We start from the raw sequence: 21,564 nt of genomic DNA on the forward strand, positions 1-21,564 counted from the left end.
AATAGAATAATTAAGAAAGGTTACTTTCCTTTCTGGAAAGTTCTTCCTTATGCTTTAAGAAAAACAAAATCTCTTATTATTATTATCAATTTATTTCTCTGTTGAAGAGACACCCCTGGGACGACCATTGGCTGTATTATGTATTAGAATAACGGAAGGAAAAACGTTTGAACTCAAAGGGAAAAAACTTCTCTAATGAAATCGCAGCAGAAGTCGCAGGGAAGATCGCTTACAAATAACAAATTACAAATAGAATTACATTTCTATGCATTGTTATTTGTATAAAGTTAAACTAAAGTCGTCTCAAAACAAATGTGCAATTTTGTAGTTAACATTGTCTGACACTAAGCCTTCGATTTGCGAACAGGCATGATCACGTATAAATAAAATAAAAATTTATTTTTGATCGAAACTGACTGATGATCACATTATAATTGTAATTCTTAACTTTTATTTTATTTGTATGTTTTGATTATTTTCTTACCTTATATTGTTAAGCCCCTGGCCTTCGGGCTGTGAAGGGCTTGTACAACAGTAGTGTTCATTTTTGTGGTTGTACAATAAAGAGTATTTATTCATTAAAATTCTGATGCTACTAACTTGTTCAAAAGTGGAGCCAAATATTGCAAAAATTATAAGCTAGAAACAGATTCAATCGCCTATTAAGGCGAACTACTGTATAAAAGGAGAAGTAGATGGAAACGAACAGTTGGAGTGCCTGTATAAGCATGTATGTTATTTTTGTATTAATTTTTGTAAAAATTTTTTTTTTATATATTATTTTAAGAACTGATTTATTAATCTCAGGTTTGTGTTTAGCTAGCGCATGAAATTTATGTAAGGACCAAAAATATATCATGCACTGGGCGAATTACGAATCAGACTCTCCCCTCCTCCTCCTCCAGAGAGATCTATCTTGGGTAGCACACGATATATCCCTAAAGTAATAAGAGTATGTAGCATATCAGAAAAACAGTTGGCCACCCCCTGCTTTATCTCTCTCTGAAGAAAGAGAGTTTATGGATAACTCAAAATTTAATTGAATTACATGCAATTCCCAAATTGGGGTAAAAGCAATAGGTGTAACAGTTTACCTTTGCTGAAGTCTGACAAGGGAATCCACAGCTTCTTGAAGTTGTCTTATCTGAGAATCTAGATTGTTGATATCTTGTCTAAGGCTCTGTGAGCGAGCAGGGACTGACAAGTGTGAAACACGATCACTTATGAGTTCGTCTCGAAGCATCATAGGTGGCTCCTGAAATTGTATTAACCACTTAGCTCTGATATCTACATTAGCTTTTGCTGACTAAATTTATAAATACCTTAATGTATAATATATACTTTTACACATTACGATATGTGACAATAGTAGTATTTTATTTATTTATTTATTTTTTTTTTTTTTACAAAGGCAACTGAAGTTACGATTTTCACATGTGTTCTTCAAGCCAATCTACTTGACTTATTGGAGGAACAGCATAAGTTACTTGAAAAGTATTGCGAATTTGAACTTTTTTTTAAATGTTCCCAAGTTCAGTTAGTTACATGTTCTGTACATGTTCAGCCTAAGTATGTTTTTAGCGTGCTAAAAGTCTTTAAGCATATTTTACGATGGCCGCTGCGGATTTGGTTTGTTATAAGATTTTTCTGGCGCATTAGCAACAACGGCTATTATGCGTCAAGGCATTGGCTGCGGAGAAGCAGTCGCAATAACCAGACGCATCGGGGAATTTGAATTAGAATTCAGGAGGCAACTTAATTTTATAAATTTCTGTAATATTTCGTACTTAATTTAGATATTTTTTTTTACATAAAATTCTATTTTTCTGCAATTTTAAAAAAAAAAAATTAGCTCAAAGATAAGGAAAACACACGTGATATCGTTACACAATAATTTGGACAGGACCACCACGACCTCTGTCGGCATCCCACAAGGGGGAGTTTTTTTTATCATAGTTTATTTGCCACAGCGTTAGTCCTTCCTTGCGAAGCAACCAAACTTCATTTCATACGCAGATGATCTTAAGATGCTAGTCACATCCGATGATCCAGCACAGATAGAGTCAGTCTCCTATGAAAATCAGATAGTACTGTTTGAACTCCAGGATTATTTAGGACGTCTGGGGCTTAAACTGAATCCCCAGAAAGCAGCTCAGACCTTCACAAAAAGGAGGACTATAAATGAAATTATGTTCACAATCAATGGGACCGCCCGTAAAAAGTTTACTCCCACACGGATTTGGGGTTGAAGTGGGATGACGGGCTTACTTTCAAAGACCACCTCAAGATGGGCTAAAAACGGTTGTGGCGCCTGGGAAATCCGGCAGTAGTTGGTAGGTTTTAGGCCCCGAGGATTCCCTTCGGAATACGTTCGAAGAAATTTGATACCCATGCCGCTCTACGCTTCGGTACTCGGTGAGGAGCCTCCTCTACTCAACTGAAGAGATTTCTTGGGGTTGAATATTGGCTCATGAGATGGCTAAACAGGAAGATGGGCTACCCTTTTAGCATCTCTAGGAGCGTGTTCCAAGCAAACCTTGGCGTTAAACACTGGGAAACCGTCATCAAAGAGAGGAATCTGCAACAAGAAACAGTAGTTCCTGTTGTTTGGTTTTAAATTTTTTTTTTATGTAAACCCCAAACACGAGAGGTAGTACTTAGTACCGTGCTTGGGTTGGAGGTTGAGAAGACGAGAGAAGATATTTGTTGACATTAGACGAACTTCCGTAGACTGAAATTTTCAGGAAATACCTATGAAGGAAGGTTGTTCCAGAAAACGACAGTTGAATGAATAAACGAAGAAGATCAAAAATAGATTCTGTGAATTTCAAGAGTAAATGGATTTTGGCGGCATGTGTTCGGACTGTTTTTAAAGAGAGAGCGGGAATTATAGAAGCCAATTCAGAAGAACAGTGCCCATGGAAGTATCTGTAGAAAAGGCATGAAGCAGAAGCAGTATGTTTATGAGACAGCGAGTGGAGAGAGACTGTCAGAGATGAGTCATTAATTAACCTAACTGCCTTCTTCTGAATGGTATCTAGAAGCCTGAGAGAGGTTTTGGGGGCACCGCCCCAGATGTGGGAACAATATTCTATGGTAGGGAGGATTTGCGATTTGTACAGAGCTGTTCTTCCAAGAGCTCTGTTAGAAGAACAGCTGTTCTCCTATCAACTTCCACAACGACAGATGGAAGTTTGTTCCAGCAAATAACCAACCGCTGGGTAAAGGCAAATTTCTCACATCTATTCTACAGTTGTCTTTCCTCAATTTCAATTTATGCCCCCTTCGGTTCGTAATCTGAACAGCTGTTTTCTTCCAAACAGCTTGAACAGCTGTTTGGAAGAAAAGTAACCAAGTTTTTTAGATGCAGAGGAAGAAATATGTGATTTGCTTATGCCAAGAGAGATATCAACTTGCCTAGAAATCGCAGTGTCAACAAAGATGAGCAGAATAATCCTTCTTACGAGATATCAGACAAGACTGAGCTTTATAGTAATAGTATAATGCGATGCAAGAAAGCAAGCGTATGAGCTTATATAGCATCAGCCAAAAAAAAAAAAAAAAGAAAAATTCACCAATTTGCAGAACTTAAGCCTCTCTTAGCAAGAGGCTCCCTTCATTCCCCTCACTAATCTTGTTGCCCTTCTCTGTATACGCTCAAGCAAATCTACATCCGTCCTAAAATGAGGCCTCCACACCTGTACGCAGTATTCAAGGCGTGGCATGACCATTGTCTTATACAGAGGGATAATCATATCCTTTTCCCTGCTCTCGCTCCAGGCCGCTGCTTATTCTAACAGAAGTAGTGCAAGAATCATCTTCACCTCTGTCTGCAGCTACTTTTAAACTTTAATCTGTGAATTCCCCCAAGCTAGCAGTTTTCCGACCCACCTAACACTGCCGCAATACCATCAGCAAATATTCTTGCACCCTTTATATTTAAGTGTAACCCATTCCTGTAGAAGCAATCTCTCTTGTTAACAAGAATCCTCTTTAGATGGATTGAAATCCTCTTCAGATGGATTGAAATCAACTAAGTTGTCTTTTCTCGACTGGAGAATTACCTGGAGATCGGCATTTATGGAATTAGTAGAGGATATTCGAGAAATTGAAGATGATTGAGCAGGGCAAGGTTTCTCAAAAATGGAAGGTGGAATGCAATGTGATATCATCAGCAAAACAATGGATAGGATTTCCAGTCAATGGAAGAAGGTCATTACTATACAAGAGGAAAAGAGTGAAGGAAAGAACTGAATCTTGGGAGACACTAGCATTAGTGGAGAAGTTAGAAGACAGAGCCATCTACCATCACCCTCAGTGAGCAATCAGAGAGAAAACTGGGTAACCATTTACAAAAAACAGTTGGCAAACCATAAGATGACAGCTTATTTAGAAGACCTTTACGCTAAACACGATCGAAAGATTTTGAGATGTCAAGAGCAACTGCTTGTTTTTCACCGAACTTTTCCATTGAATTTGTCCATAAATGGGTAATATAAACTAGAATATCACCAGTGGATCGACACTGACGGAATCCATAGGTTTCTAGGTAGTTTAAGAGTTGGCGGTTAATTGATTTCTCCATTACTTTAGAAAGAGAAGTAATTGCATTAAGACGATAATTGGATGGGGGGGGCGGATTTGTCACCCTTTTTAGGAACTGGCTGGATATGAGCAAATTTGAAAGCAGAAGGAAAAACACCTTTGGAATAAGAAAGTGAAAAAAGGCGGCAAAGAAATGCGTGTGCCGACGATATATTCAGATTCGTATATATTTCCTTAGAAATACATGCAGATTTATTTGCTTTACATTTTTAGATAGATTGTGTAATCTTAACTTTACGAGGGCCCCTATGCCCTAGTTTTTTACTATTAAGTCCAGTCACCAGAAAATATTTTGCCTATGGACCAAATACTCCAAATATAGGACCTGTTTATAATAAACATTTCTTACATGTGTCCCAAAAAAACTTTTGCCTAGCCCACATATCCTCGAGTTAAGCATTGGTGCTACTCGCGTTAAGCAAGTAGCTCCTGCCAAACATAACACTTGCTGTGGTTCGTCAAAGCGTACACTGATAAAAATTTATAAAATAATTTGAAATTTTAAAAATTTAATCTTGCTTTTTGTAAATTTGATTCTTATAAGATATTTTGTATATTTTCTCAGTTTAAATTTCAGAAGTTACCCAATCCTTGTTATCTGATTCATTATTGCAAAATATTGCTAATTTAATTATTATAATTTTTTTAAGTTATGCATCTTCAGCTGATATGCTGAAGATGCCAGTCATGCTGACATCTTCAGCATGGCAGAATTAAAGGGAATGGACAAAATAATGTAACAACTTAGATGCTGAATTCTTAACAGTGAAGATTCGCCTTCATTTTATTAACCCTTCTCAGAGTCTTATAAATTTCAATCAGGTAACCTCTGCGGTATCTGGTTGCCAAATTCTTTAGTCCAGATAAGAGTCTTTCCTCGTATAGTCGCCTTTTTGCTGATATCACGATGCGAGTTGCCCGTTTTGTACCCTTTCAAGAAGATCAGTATCTTTTTTTCAAATGAGGACGCCGTACTTGAACACAGTAATCCAAATGTGGTCTTATAATTGCTGTGTACAGTGGTGACTATGACCTCCCTATTTCTACAGGATAATGTTCGATAAATTATTGATAAAAAACCATGGGCTTTCCTAACTGCCTAATTACACTGCTCAAAAAAAAAAAAAAAAGAAAACTTCAATCTGCCTGTATTATACCTCCCAGATCCCTTTCTTCCGCAACTGTTTTTTTTACTACATTACACGCTTACTAAATTACAACTATAATTTAGTATAATTTGTAAAAAAAAAAAAAAAGTAAAATTTATTTTGGTGTTGCTCTGACCTTGCATTTTTCTGCATTAAAACATAGCTGCCAATTTTCTGACCATTCTTTCAGCCTATTCAAGTCATCCTGAAGGAGGGCTGCTTGGTGCTGACCATTAACTATTTTACCAATCTCTATATAATCGTAAAATTTTGACATCAAGCTTTCTATCCCATCTTCGACGTCATTTATGAAAATCAGAAACAACAGTGGTCCAGAAAACCGATCCTATCCACTCTGATCACATCTGAAGAATATCCATTAATCACAACCCTCTGCTCTGCAGCCACACATTCGTTCGTTTAAAAACGTTCAGAACTAATTTTCCAGTGATCCCAACATGTTCCAGCTTATTCAGTAGCCTCTGAATCAAGAGAGATTAAGTCAAATGCCTAAAATCCAAATAAACTATGTCGAAGTTGTTCCCTGCATCCAGCTCATGAGTCAGTGTCAAAGGCGCCTCCGTAGCTAGGTGGGCAGGAGCAGCAGTGCGTAGCACACGCTTCTAGATTAGACCGGGGTTCGAGCCCGTGACCATCAAATACTGAAAGGTCAAGGAATGACCACTGCATATCTCCGGAGAAATATGGCCTTAGTTGCTAATGCTGCTAAAAACCAAACTGTGTCAAAACAGCCTGCTAAGCTAGTTTAACATGATTTTCCCTTAGTAAAACCATGTCCTGTTATTCAGAATGCCACATCCTCTAAATTTCCATGGACTGCACTCTTAATCATTGCTTCTAAGATTTTCCCTACCATAAAGTGGCCATTACCTTTGTATCGGATCTACGGCAAGGTTGCCGTAGATCCGATACAAAATTTGGGTACTCTTTGGATGATATCTGACCTTCCACCGATATCAAGCAGGGTCCATCGCTTCGTGAAGTTCTCACCGCACTCTGCCTCCCATCAGTACAAACAGTACACTGTGATTCGTCTTACAATATGCCTTTCTTCCTTTGGTCCACTGACCAATCACAATGTTCTCGGCACCACTGCAAACGGATTTTTCTGTTTTTCTCTGAAAAAAGTGGCTTCCGATTTTTTTTATTGTTTTTTTAATATGAAAACCCCAGACACGAGAGGTATTAGAACCTATAGTGCTTAGTACCGTGCATGGGTTAGAGGTTGAGAAGATGAGAGAAGATATTTATTGATATTAGAATTGAACTTCGGCAGATTGTATTTTTCAGGAAATACGTATGAAGGAAGGTTGTTCCAGAAAACGGAAGTTGAATGAATAAATGAGGAAGAAGAAAAGCTGGTTCTGTGAGTTTGAAGTTGGACAGTAAAAGGATGTTGGCGGCACTGTTCTTCTGAATCTTCAATTCAGAAGAACAGTGCCCACGAAAATATCTATATAAAAGCCATGAAGCAGAAACAGAACGGCTATGAACCAGAGTGGAGAGACTCGGTTAGAGACAAGTCATTAATTAACTTAACTGCCCTCTTTTGAATCGAATCTAGAGCCCTGAGAGAGGTTTGAGGGCGCCACCCCAGGTGTGGGAATAATATACCATGGTAGGGCGTATTTTTGCAGAGTGAACAGCTGTTTGGAAGAAAAGTAACAACGAGACCGAAAGAGAAAAGTCAGTTTTTTAGATGCAGAGGAAGCAATATTTGTAATATGCTTATGCAGAGAGAGAGAGAGAGAGAGAGAGAGAGAGAGATTAGAAATCAAGATAATCCCCAACAGAGATATATGATCTTTAAAAATCGGAGTGTCATCGAAGATAAGATTAAATTATAAGAGAATGTATAAAAAAAAATCTTATAGCAGATAATATTAACTTGGAAGAAAATTAATACAATAATAAATAACTAAAATAACATAAATTGCGATAACAAATGGCAGTTTCTTTGATTTCGGTTTTCTGTGAGATTCTTGCCCAGCTATAAGGATTTGAAATCAGTTGGTAGTTGGAGACCGCGTGCAGATCTAGGACGAGCCGTCTATACTTTTTATCATCTATGATTTTAAACAAGTCAGCATCCAGGGATTGAACTAGATGGAGCTTCTGATACGGCAGAAACATCCCCACGTCGCGCACGCGAGCTCATATACTCATTGCCATTTGTTACGTTTAAAACTTGCAGAACTAATTTTCCAGTGATCAAACAAGTTCCAGCTTATTCAGTAGCCTCTCAAGAGAGATTGAGTCAAATGCCTAAAATTCAAATAAACTATGTCGAAAGTGTTTCGACAGTTTCGAATTTTATCGTTATCAACTGCGAGTTTATTTGTTTTTTTTTAAGGCGAGTAATAATTTAAGGATTTAGAATTATGTCACAGTCAGGAAAACGTGTCCACCGCCATGCTACTATGATCGGTAGTGTTGAACGAATGTACCTTGCGGCGAAGAAGATACACGCCTTTAAGTGTTCCTGCAAATGTATTCAGGAATCGGTCTGAAATGGTGAAATCAAAGAAAATTTATGTTTCCTCAGATACAAGAAATGACAAAGGATTCTACGCGGACAAAACGCGTACTACATTTCTTTAGAACAGCCGGAGAAAATTTTAAATTCGCATACTAATGAGGGAACGAAATTTAAAAGAGAAATTCTGATATGCATTAGTTTCAGGTCTGTGGTTGAGAATTTTTTTAGAGAACAATAAAGATCCGGACTACCAGACTGCAGTTGAAAATATGTTGGCGAATTTCAAGAAGTTGGGCCGCAATATGATTGTCAAGGTACATTTTGACACTTCCACATTTATTTGCAAGTGGAAGCGAAGGATGGCATGAGAGATTTAAACAGGACATTAAACACATGGAGATGAGGTACCAGGGGAGTTGAAATGTCAACGTCACGGCTGATATTTGTTGGATACTGAAGAGGTACTGTACAAATGTATTGTAGAAGCATTTGCAAGAAAACGAAACACTAATAACGAAAGTTTGATCGAGTATTTAAAGTGAAAGGCGAGATTTTAGTGTACTTTTTAATATTCTGCCCTTTTCAATAGTATTTTATAGAGATGACAATGAATTTTCCAAAATATTTCGGGAAAATATCAGGCAATAGAAACTGTGCTACCAATTGCGAAATTTTACCAAATGCGCTAAGTAGGCAGCCTTAACGCGTGCAGATTTGATTCCATCCGATTTGACTCTGCTACCATTGCGAAATTTTTGCAATGGTAGCAGAGTTTTTCCTCTAGCTTCCTGAAGAAATGTACAATACTACTGTGCAATAATGTTTTGGTACACATTTAGTACCAAAACATTATTGGTACTAAATGTGTACATTTAGTACCAATAATGTACTAAAAACTGACTTCTCTCTTATGGCCAAGGCTCAGTTTATGTGTAGCATAGAGCAAACTAAATGTACTAACAAGTGATTGAAATGCACTTTAAACTGAAAGCACACTCCAATGGAGTAGTTGCTGCTGTTTATTTAAAATGTGTGCCATAACCCACACTGCCATTCGGCGCCTCATCGGTAGGGTAGTAAGTTCCATGACTGAATGATCTGACAGCGAAATGATGAGAAATATCCAAACTATGTGATATGCTTGATTGTGCAGAAGTTTCAAAAATGCTCAACCAAATTTTGGAAATTGAAGAGCAATATCTAAATTCATTCAGTGCTTTTATAAATTAAATGCATTTTAAATTCTGAAAAATACATTTCATTCAAATTTTATATTAAAATTAAACATATAGGAAATATGGTTAAACACAAGCAACATATTTCTAAGTTTAATATACTACTGAACAGTTTACCATTTGTATGGAATCATCCAATGCAGGCAATGCGAATATGTGCCTGTGTAATGGCTGAGAAAACCGGTCGACATTCAGAGTTCGAATGAAGTTGGAAATATCTGATTTCGGAGTAACTGCTTGAGAGACAGCACTGATATTTTCATAATGTTCTGCTTGTTCTCGTGCCTGAAAATGAAGAAAATTATACATAAGATGATTTTATTGTGAAAATGAGCATGTAATTTTCCTAGAAGTTGAAAATTATTTTTAATTTTGCTTTCTAGATAACAATTCTTCAAATAGGCCTCTGGGGTGGGGAATGTTTTTATTCATGTTCTATTTCAAACTGAGTAAAACTAGATTAAAATAGAACTGTAAATTGTTATCTAGAAATTCATAATAACTGCATTAATACACCAACCGAAACTTTATTAAAATAGGAATAATATAGTACTCGCATAAGACCGGATCAAATTAAAATGATAAAATAAAATATACTGATTGTACAATAAAATAAACCAAAAATAAAATATAAAGAATAGCAATTACACTATACTGGATAAAACAGAATACAAGCGATACAAACAGCCGTAGCTTTCAAAGGCGACTGCCTCCTTTATCAACAGTAAGACTTAAGTTGTCATGGTACATCTTAAATAATTTCAGGACCACTGCTCGCAGCACGTGTTACAGTAGGATCATGGGCAGTAATCCTCCACACTTTCACTGAAACGGCTCCGGAGAGTGCCAGGCGAAACCGTTCATCCCGTCCCAGAATCACGGTTTCGAAGAGGGGATGAATACAGATTCCTCTATCTCTATTAATGGTATTATGCTCAGAAGAGCAAATCCGCATACTCTCGAGCCATTTTCGGTTATACAGTAGGCCGCTCGCAGGGATTTTGGAACCGCAAAGGGTCGAGGGTTTGCCGATTTGTTCTTCTGATCATAATACCATTAATAGAGACAGGGGAATCCGTATTCATCCCCCTCTTTGAAGCAATTCTGAGACCGGATGAACGGTTCCGTCAGGCACGCTCCCGAGCCTATTCCGGTTTCAGTGCACGTGTGGAGGATACTGCCCATGCTCCAACTACTGTTGGAGCCTAACACGTGCTGCGAGCAGTGATCCTGAAATTGTTTAATATGTACCATGACAAGTTAAGTCTTACTGTTGATAAAGGAGGCAGTCGCCTCTGAAAGCTACGGCTGTTTTTATCGCTTTTATTCCGTTTTATCCAGTATAGTGAATTGCTATTCTTTATATTTTATTTTATCTTGTTGCTTTTATTGTATAATCAGTATATTTTATTATATCATTTTAATTTAATCCAGTCTTATACTATATCATTCCTATTTTAATAAAGTCTTAGTTACACGGTTGGTGCATTATCGCAGTAATTATGAATTTCTAGATAACAATTTACATTCTACTTTTACTCAGTTTGAAACCGGTTGAAGCATAAGTTGAATCAGCCTACACTAGGAAAACAGCTGCTAGTAGGTAGCAAGGAGGCGTTTTGTCCGGATTGCTTTTCACACCTACGCTCATACTTTCACCGATCGCATGAAAGATATTTTGGTGTACGCAGATGATAGAGATACTGACCTCCATAAAGCCCAGGGTTGACCCAAGCAAAATTACTAATTTTGTAAACTACAGACCAGCGAGTCATCTTTCTACCTTGAAAGATTGGGCTTATCCTAAACACCAGTAAATCTGAGATCATGATATTCTCTTCAAAGCTGTCAACCAGCCAAAGTTTTACCATCTTTTCGTGGAGTCTAGATCCTAATAGTGATCAACGACAAAGACCTTGAGGTTATTTTTAGTTAAAATTATTTACGGTTAGTCCGCTTTTGCCAAGTCGTTTTCCAAATCATTCTTATAGGAGTTTCTAATTATTGGCTTAAGATCCCAACATATGGAAGAACAAAGGATAGAAATGAACATCCAAATACACATTTTGAAGAAGTAGAGTACCCTAAAAGCTCACAGCCCCTTAGGATTTAACCAATCAAAACGCGCACTGGGTGCGCGTTTTATTGATTAAAGAATCGCCTCAGGACTATCTTCCCAGGTGAAGCCAAAACAGTATTGCTCGAAGGTGATCCCTGCAGAGAACAGACACGCCCTGAAATTATGGAAAGTACAAAAAACTACTTTCCGAACATTACAAATCCAAACTGCAGAACAGAAAACAGAGCATAGACAACTGTTGCTAGCACTGCGTTACCAGCAAACAAACCCTGCATAGATATGAATCACTGCCCCAACACAGAACCATATGCACCGAAACCTACCAACGCACAGATGGTTACTCTCCCGTCAAAATTGGCTTACCTAAATACCACGTGCCTACACTCAAGCATAAGTTGTGACACCAATGAAAAACCCACTTATGCCAATATTGTCTCCCAGCAGCCACTCTTACAACAGTCGCGACCTAAATCCCCTTTGGAAGTGATATTAATGGCCAATGATCCAACTTCTCACCAATATAGCTCTGTAAATAGAACGGTTACCCAGAGGGCTAGTCCCATTCAAGGAACAACCCAGTCTGGCCCAACAACGCCATACCAGACGACCAATCCAACATATTGGAGACAATACACAATATAACATCCATATAAACAAAATCTAAAATCTTCATATCGAGATTCGGGCCTTCACAACAACCGGTGCCAATATATCTAAGTTCTTTGAAGAGCAAATAGGGATCAAGGTCGCTGTGAAATCTTTGAAAACGAGATATCCCTCCTATGCTTCATTCATTATTACTTGTGACAAACATGAACTAAAAGTACTAGATACTAGCACTTAGCCACCGGGAACTCTAAAAATGTACAAAGAACGGACCTCTTCCTCGCCCTACCGTATGAGATAGAATACAACAGAAGGATAGCAACCAACGTCAACCCCATGCCAACTTGTCCCAATACTTCCCCTTAAATGCTTCTACCAAAACGTACGCAGTATCAGCAATAAACTACATCCTCTACAAACAATCATGTTACTATCTGAATATCAGTTCATCTGCTTGACCGAAACCTGGTTATCTCACGGAAGGCACCTGGATGTAATAGGCCAGCCTCTCGATTATCTCAGCCTCCATAACTCCAGGGATAACAGACGCGGCGGAGGTGTTGCACTGCTGTATTCATCTAGTTTTAAACAATTGAGATTTCAGGTGACCAAATCAGATAACTTCGAAGCCCTATGTGCCATATTTAGAAAGGATGCCATACTACTACAAATTTGTCTGGTGTACCTACCCCCCGATCATACAGAAGATTCTCGGAGTGAACTACAAGCATGTACAGCAGCCAACCTAGCCCCCAATACCCCAACCTTCATTATAGGCGATTTTAACATGCCTACGCCTAGACATGAAGCCACTGAAGATCTCAGAACAGTCATTGGTACATTTGGCTTAGTTCATCAAACCACACCTCCTACCAGGGGAAACCAGACACTGGATCAGTTATTCCACAATCTTCCGCACCTTAATCTGACTACTGAACATTACAGCTTCCCTTCTGATCACTCTCCCATCTCGTTTGAGTTCAACGTTACTAACGACTCAAATGCTAGCGAAGCATTTGGGAATGAAGTGCGGACCAAAACAGTATACTCCATCAAATACTTAAACCCAGAGATCAACTTGGCACGTCTGGCAGAAATAAACTGGAAGGACCTACAGCAAGAACCAATGGACATCGCAATATCTAGCTTTGCTAACCAGCTAGTTGAAATTGCCACCCACGGAGCTTCCAAGCAAAAAACAAAATTATCTGACAGATCCAATGCATGGTTCAATGCTGAAGTCAGAGAAGCATTCAAGAGGAAGCTAAGAATAGAAACAGGTGCAGGTATACTTGCGTGTACACCAATGCTAGGAGTTTAGTAAATAAATTTGATGAATTTGAGGTATTGCTCAAAACATCAAAGGCAGATATTGTTGGGATATCAGAGACGTGGTGTCACACAGATATAAGGGATGCAGAACTGCAATTTGGGGAGTACAACGTCTATAGAAAGGATAGACAGGATAGGAAGGGGGGAGGGGTTATGCTATTAGTTAAGAAACACATAAAAAACAAGGAAGTGAAGCCAGTCAACATCGCCGGACAGTGCAGTGTTGAGTCAGTTTGGTGTGACATAAGCATTGGGAGATCAAAATTGAGAGTAGGAGTGTGCTATAGGCCTAATGATTCTGATGAGTATAATAAGGAACTGTACAGGGAAATAGAGTGGGCCAGTAAATCAGAGAGTCTTATAATGGGAGATTTTAATTTCCCAGATATTGACTGGAATTTGGGGGCTGGTTACTCACACACTAGCAGGGCTTTTGTGGATTTATTGGATGATTGTTTTCTACATCAGCATGTTCGAGAGGCAACTAGAGGGAGTAATATTCTTGATTTGATTATCAGCAGTGATTCTTCATGCATTAAGAATCTGCAGATAAACGAACCACTAGGTGGCAGTGATCACAGTGTGCTGAAGTGGGATTTACTCAAAGAGGTAACTACCATTAGGGGTAAAGGGAAGGGTTATTGCTTCCGTAAAGGCGACTACGATGGACTGAGACAGTATTTAAATTCTATACAGTGGGACCAACTGATGATGTTACCAACAGCAAATTCAAAATGGGAAGCATTCAAAGAACTTATCTTGGAAGCTACTAGGCTTTACATACCAACTAAGAAATATTGTTCAAGGTTTAGGCCAAAATGGATGTCAGATGAACTAATGAGGCATATGGCAGAGAAGAAAAATGCATGGGATACTTACAAATTAACACATGACACAGAAGCCTATGATAGATACAAGTTGATATGCAACCAAGTTACAAAGGAGGTTAGGCAGGCAAAGGCAGATTACGAGAAATCCTTGGCAAGGGATGCAAAGAAAAACAGCAAAGAGTTCTTTACTTATGTTAACTCTAGAAGGAAGGGGATGAATCAGATTGGTCCACTTGATATTGATGGGTCAACTGTTGATGATCCTGCTCAGGTAGCTAACAAACTAAATGAATATTTTGCATCGACATTCACACATAAGGAGTTATTCAGCAAGGGGAATGCCAGAGGTGTATTCAACTCTAGCAGTAAGCTACAGAATCTTGAAATAACTGGGAGTAAAGTGGAGGAGAAACTGTTGAAGATAAACACAAGAAAGGCACCCGGGGTGGATGGGATCTATCCGGTTATATTAAAGGAGGCAGCAAAGGAAGTAAGCAAACCCTTAGCCATAATTATGAGAGCTTCCTTGGACTCAGGGGAGGTACCCATAGACTGGAAATGTGCAAATGTGACCCCAATTCACAAAGGAGGATCAAAGGCTGACACAAGTAATTATAGACCTGTGAGCTTAACTTCTGTTCCAGGAAAATTAATGGAGGCACTGGTTAAAGAAGCACTGCAGGATCATTTAGACAAGACTTCAGTTATAGCTCAGACACAGCATGGTTTTGTTAAGGGGAAGTCTTGCCTGACCAACTTGATTGGATATTATGATGCAGTCACAAAAGAACTGGATGCAGGGAATAACTTTGATATTATATACTTGGATCTTAGAAAGGCTTTTGATACTGTTGCACATGGAAGACTGCTACACAAATTGGAGCAGTGTGACATTGGAGGCAAATTGCTGCTATGGATAAAGGGGTGGTTGAGGGGGAGAAGACAGAGAGTGGTAATCAATGGACACTGCTCATCGTGGACTAATGTTAATAGTGGAGTCCCTCAGGGCTCAGTGTTGGGTCCATTATTGTTTTCTGTATTTATAAATGATATTGATGATGGTATATCAAGCTTAATGTCCAAGTTTGCAGATGATACAAAGGTTGGCAGGGTTGTCAAGGACACTGCTGCAACAGGATCTGGAAAGGTTGAGCAGATGGGCTGAGAGGTGGCAAATGAAGTTTAACATTGACAAATGTAAAGTACTACACATGGGAAACAGCAACCCCAGAACAACGTATCAACTCTGTGGTACTACACTGACAGCGGTAGAGAATGAAAGGGACTTGGGGGTGGTTGTGCAGGCAGATATGAAGTTCTCTGAGCAGTGCAGACGGGCTGCAAGGGTAGCTCATGGAGTATTGTCAATGATATACAGGAATTTTTCCAGCAGGGATAAGGAGGTGATTATTCCATTGTATAAGGCAATGGTCAGGCCACACCTAGAGTACTGTATACAGGTCTGGAGGCCTCATTTCAAGAAGGATGTAGAGCTGCTGGAATGAGTACAGAGAAGGGCAACAAGATTAGTGAATGGAACAAAGGGGTGCTCTTACGAAGAAAGGCTTAAATTTTGCAAATTACAGTGTCTGGAGACTAGGCACCAATGAGGTGATCTGATAGAGGTGTATAAAGCCTTGAATGGTTTAAGCATGCTCAATGCTGATGGGATTCTTCCTCTAGCTCAGAAAAATCACCTGAGAGGGCATAAATTCAAATTGAGGAAAGACAGATGTAGGATAGACATGAGGAAATTTGCCTTTAGCCAGCGGGTGGGTGGTTGGTGGAACAGACTTCCATCCCTTGTGGTGGAGGTTGATAGCCTAAATAAGCTTAAGGCTCAGCTGGACAGGTATTTGGAACGAACAGAGGGGTGAAGTGGAAGTGGGTTTTTTTTTTTGGCTGATGCTGCATAAGCTTGCTTTCTTGCATGAAATGCCTCTACTAATGCTAATGGAAACAAGAAACTTTCAGAAAATGGAAAAAGTTTCAATACTCAGCTGACTACCAAATGTACAAGAAAGAGCGGGTAACCTTCCTGAAATACAAAAGGAAAGCAATCCGGCAGCTGGTACTCAACAGAATAAATCACTCCAAACGTATTGCATTTAAATGCAACAAAGTTTTCCATATGGAAGAGAATGTATTCAGGAATGGGTATTTTTGACTTTCAACGAGGTGCCATCAGACCCAAATCCCCAAAACTGGGCGATTTCCTCATACACTCCAGACAGCCGCTTTCAACTATATCTCTAACAAAGCAACACCTTATAAATACCATCAATAGACTTCCTAATAAAACTACAATTGGTCCTGACGGTTTTCCTCTATTCATGGTTAAAGTGTGCAGTGCCTTCATTGTGGAGCTCCTTCTGTCAATCTTTAATCAGATATTAAATTCCGGATCAATCCCGACAATATGGAATCACTACAGGGTACAACCCATACACAAAAGAAGAAACCCTAAGGAATCTAAGGACTTCAGACCGATCTCGGTGGGCTGCACTCTATTAAAAGTGTTTGAGAAAACTATCTTATCACTGATCGAACAATGCTTCTCTCATAGATCCAAACATCTGCATAACTGTGATCCCCAAAATATCTACATATACAAACTTACTAGACACCCTGTTTAAAATTCAAACTGCTCTCAACAGTAAATCTCAGCTGGACGTCATCTTTCTTGATATTTCACCTGCTTATGATAAGCTCTCAATTCCCGCTCTCATCTACATTCTGGAAAATACTTTGGCATTACAGGAAGCCTGCTAAAAGCCATCAACTTCATCCTTACGCGAAGACAACTCATCATCAGCCATAAATCCTTCAAACAGGAGCGTGTTATAAAGCAGGGAGTACCGCAGGGAGGTGTCCTGTTCGGTTTATGGTTCGCCGCGGCCCTTGAACCTTTCCTCGCTTGATTTTTTTTTGATTTGATTTGGTAGTTGTTGGCGCATCGGCTTCTGTGGCCATATTGCACCTCCCAAGGTTTTTGCAGTACTTTGAATCAAGCCCGAGGCGGGAATCGAACCCGCGACCTTTTGGGTTGCCGGGAAGTTACTTTACCCACCTTTCCTCGCAAGGTACACTGATTTCTCATCATATGCAGATGACCTCAAATTATATATAAAATCAAATGACCCTGAACAAACCCACCTGATAAATCAGCGAGCCGCCATCCTGATCAACAGCCTTGTAACATATCTACTGCAGATAGGTCTGGAGCTAAACATATCTAAATCAGCCCAAATCACATTTACAAAAAAGAGAATAAAAAATGACATCATAGCCTATCACAACGGAGTGCAGATAAGGAAAGTGAAGTCTCACACCGACCTCGGCTTGACTTGGGACGAGGGCCTCACTTTTCAAAACCATTTTTCGACCATGAAAACTAAGACTTTTTCGGCGATGTGGGCAATTCGACAGGTTTTTTTTTTATGAAAACCCCAAACACGAAAGGTATCAAAAGCTTTAGTACTTAGTACTGTGCATGGGTTGAAAGAGAAGTATGGGGGGGGGGGGGATGCCGGAAACTTTGCTCTAGAGACTAAACATGGATTTCACCACTTCAAGCCTCCAATAAGCAAAGTAGTGGTATTTCACCGGTTGATGAAAGTCATAGTCGGTGGATATGTCCAGCGGTGCCTACAACCAATCGTACTATATGCATCACCAATCTGGTCTTCTGCACCAAACTCGTACATAAAGAGATTCCTGGCAGTCGAGTACTGGGTAATGCGATTGATGAACAGAGTCACGGGCGGCGCATTCACCATCTCCAGGGCTGTTTTATATGCCAACTTAAATATCACTCGCTGGAGAATTCACATTGCATCCAGGAATATTCTTCTTCTGTCCCAGATGCTAACTGGTGTGATTGACTCCCCCAGTCTTCACGGAGTTATCGCTACTCCACGTGCTGGACGAAGTAATGACAATCCCTACTTACCGTTGCATTCTACACTATCCAACCTGTGCTGTCTGACGAACTTCTTTCCGAAGACCGCAGGTCCCCTTTTCAATACATTGGCACAATAGATCCTGTGAAATACTGTGAAGGCAAGCAGTACAGAGTGGAGAGACTCATTGAAACTTACAGCTTGCTTGAACTATAGAAGTATGAAGAAGAAGCTTGAACTAGGAAAAGCTAGGAACTTTAACTTTATAAATAGGAAGGAATGACCAAAATATAAAATAGCTGTTGGACATCGACTTTTAAATGGTACTGTGAATAATTTTCTCTTCTAAAGTTGTCGATGATTACATTCTGTAAAGAATACTGTAAATATTGTAAACATGATTTGTAAATATTGCATTGTAAAAATTGCCATTCTTGCATTTTTGTACACCCTTCTAGCCGGTCGGCTGTGTAAAAGGGGTGAAAGCAATCACTTGCTATAATAAACGAATTTAATAATAATAATAAGCGAAAATGTAATTTTTAAAAAATTAAAATATGAATAATCTCTACCTTTGTTGAAAGTAGGTTTGCAGCAGATAGGACGGAGCCGGATACAGTATCGCTTAAATCCACGTAGACTTCTTCTAGCTCCTAAAATACAGAATTAAAAATCACTATTTATGATAAATAACTGTATTATAAAACATACATATGTAACATTTCTAAAGCAACCAGCTATCTACAGTCCGTTAATAAAAAAAAAAAAAAAAAAAAAAAAAAAATATATATATATATAGAATCCAAATTTTACAGAGTTAAATTGTAAAAATATATAAAATTATTAAGTGTTACATATAGAACAAACCGATTAATGCCATCAAACGATAGAACATTACATCGGACGTTAGGTATGTCCAAATTAGATAAGTTATAGTGTAATGTAAAGTACCTCCATAGTTTGAAAATCGATGTAACCACTGGCCAACCGTACCTCCAGTATACATGAAAAAATACATGAAAAATATAAAATATTAGGTTAATTAACATAATAAGCCTTACATGGGAACCCATTTTGCAAGAGACTTTGTCGAGGACTAAACCCCTACAAAATGACCAACCCATGTTAGACTGAGCCATCGGTTTCTGTTATCATCTGCCTGTATGCCAAATCCAAATATCCATAATAATGGATAATTCATCTAATTTAAAATTAGGTTATAGTAAAGACTATAAATCAGTATAAATCTAGCCGTCCAAAAAGGGGTATGGTCTAACCATAATTTGTAAGAATACAGGCTGGATGATATTTAGCCCGACCGATCGCTGCAACATTATAAGCACAACTGAGAAATTATTAATATTTGCTGAACAATTTGCAGAAAAATGGCTAAATTAGCTAACTAAAGGCGAACGGAAAGCAGTGTAGTTAAAGCAATAGTACCTCACTCCCCCTCGAATTACTCTAATAGTTCGTGAGATATGAAAAAATAAGGCAAGAGGATAGATAAAAGTGAAACAGAAAAGGAAAAGCAATTTATCGATATTACATCGGATATAACCGGGAGTGTAACTTCCCGACCCTAATAGTAGGGATCCTGGTTAAGTAGTTAGAGCCGGTAAAATATATCAATAGAATGCGAAAAGAAACAGAAAAAAACGGAATGGCTAATTCCTAAGATAATTTACTATAAATCCAACGTCAAAATATCAAGTAGTGGCGAACTTTATGTAAAGCGTTAAAAAACAAAGGAGAGAATGTCTTTCAACAATAAAGGAGAGAATGCCGTAGAACCAGTATGTTCCCGTCAAAGAATCTACATTACATACATTACCGTAGCCCAAGGCAGGAAAAAACTAAACGCCTGCAGCTAACGCTGCACTAACGTTTATAACTGCCGCGTGTACTGCGCCACCTAAGATTTGTCCAATAATAGCCAAGTTTGGGATGTACCAAAAGTATAATAGCGCCCTCTATAGTAGAGAAAACAAAACCAATAATTCTCAGATGTCGAATAGAAATCTTAGTAAAATATAAACGAATTAATTACTACTGTAAAAACACATATAGGTACCACTTTTCTAAGGCGTAAGCTATATATAGCGTGTTTATGCAGCAGTACCTAGTATGTACATGTATATACAAAGGCTAATTAGTAAACAACTCGCTCCATAGATACCGATGTATAAAACCGATAATAATTCCTTTAAAACAGAGAAACTATACCAGATAATAATTCCTTTAAAACAGAGAAACTATACCAGATAATAATTCCTTTAAAACAGAGAAACTATACCCCGTACGTATAATTCAATATACGGTATGCCTAATAGCTTCCATGGTATCCAACTGGTTTAGATCATCGTGGTATATTTTTAGGGCTATGGACAAAGCAGTACTCATATGTTTCATAATGAAATTATGTGGGAAACCGTTATCTAATAAATTATGCTTAAGATCGATCAGTGCGTCTATAACATCACTTTTATTATTAAAGATATATAATCTTCTGATACCTTGTGTCACTATTATGTTTTTAAGGATACGTATTGAGATATTTGTACCCCAACTGGTTAGGTCTATAGTTTTGAAATTGAATTCTTTGCGTTTGTCAAATACCTTGGTAGTTAGGTTATTATTCTTAATATGAATGTCTATATCCAGATATGCAGCTTTACAAGAGTCACTCTTGTTAGCGACCTCTAGAACCAAATCCTGCGGGTAGTGTTTAACTGCTTCTGTATGAAAGTTAGTATAGTTGAACACAATTAAGTCATCTATATATCTGAACATATTGATATCTTTATCGAAGTTGTTTTCAAAATGTTGTAGATATAGATTGGCAATGAGACATGTGCTACTCGCCCCCATAGCTATGCTGTATGAAAATATTGCTACCATTATAAATATAGCTGTTGGAAATACAAAGGTTAAGTAGGTTATCCCAGTAATTACGTTGGCAGGGTAAAATTTCGCTATATTCTGTGAAATAATTATTTAAAACCAATTTTAAACTATCATGCGGGATGCTAGTGAATAAGTTTTTGAAATCATATGTATTTATGTGTTTGATGTTATGCCTATTATTCTTTATAAAGGTTAAAATAGGTCTATTATTACTAATAATTCTAGTGAAATCTATAGTATTGAAGATAATCCTAAGCAGTTCAATTAGCTTACAATGCGGGACCTTTGAGTAGCTATTTCTACATGAAGTTAGAAATCTGAAACTGATAGGCGATTTATGAAACTTGGGTATACCATACAAAAAAGGAAAGTTAGTGTTGTAGTTATTAAGTTTTAACTTTTTTTGTATAGCTAGTAGC

General features: G+C 38.2%; 1 protein-coding gene across 2 annotated transcripts in view; it reads right to left on the minus strand.

Moving 5' to 3' along the window:
- Positions 1-21,564, minus strand: part of Stacl (SH3 and cysteine-rich domain-containing protein) — an 876,542-nt gene that overhangs the window by 515,144 nt on the left and 339,834 nt on the right. For both annotated transcript variants that reach the window (XM_090388808.1, XM_090388807.1), the window contains exons 6-8: positions 18,811-18,891; positions 9,606-9,773; positions 1,095-1,255 (exon numbers count right to left, since the gene is read on the minus strand). In XM_090388808.1, the coding sequence (XP_090244934.1) occupies positions 1,095-1,255; positions 9,606-9,773; positions 18,811-18,891 (410 nt within the window). The remainder of the gene's footprint in view (positions 1-1,094; positions 1,256-9,605; positions 9,774-18,810; positions 18,892-21,564) is intronic.

Source organism: Mastigoproctus giganteus, chromosome 14 (assembly GCF_048544385.1).
Source record: "Mastigoproctus giganteus isolate SK-2022 chromosome 14, ASM4854438v1, whole genome shotgun sequence".
Classification (NCBI taxonomy): Eukaryota; Metazoa; Arthropoda; class Arachnida; order Uropygi; family Thelyphonidae; genus Mastigoproctus; species Mastigoproctus giganteus.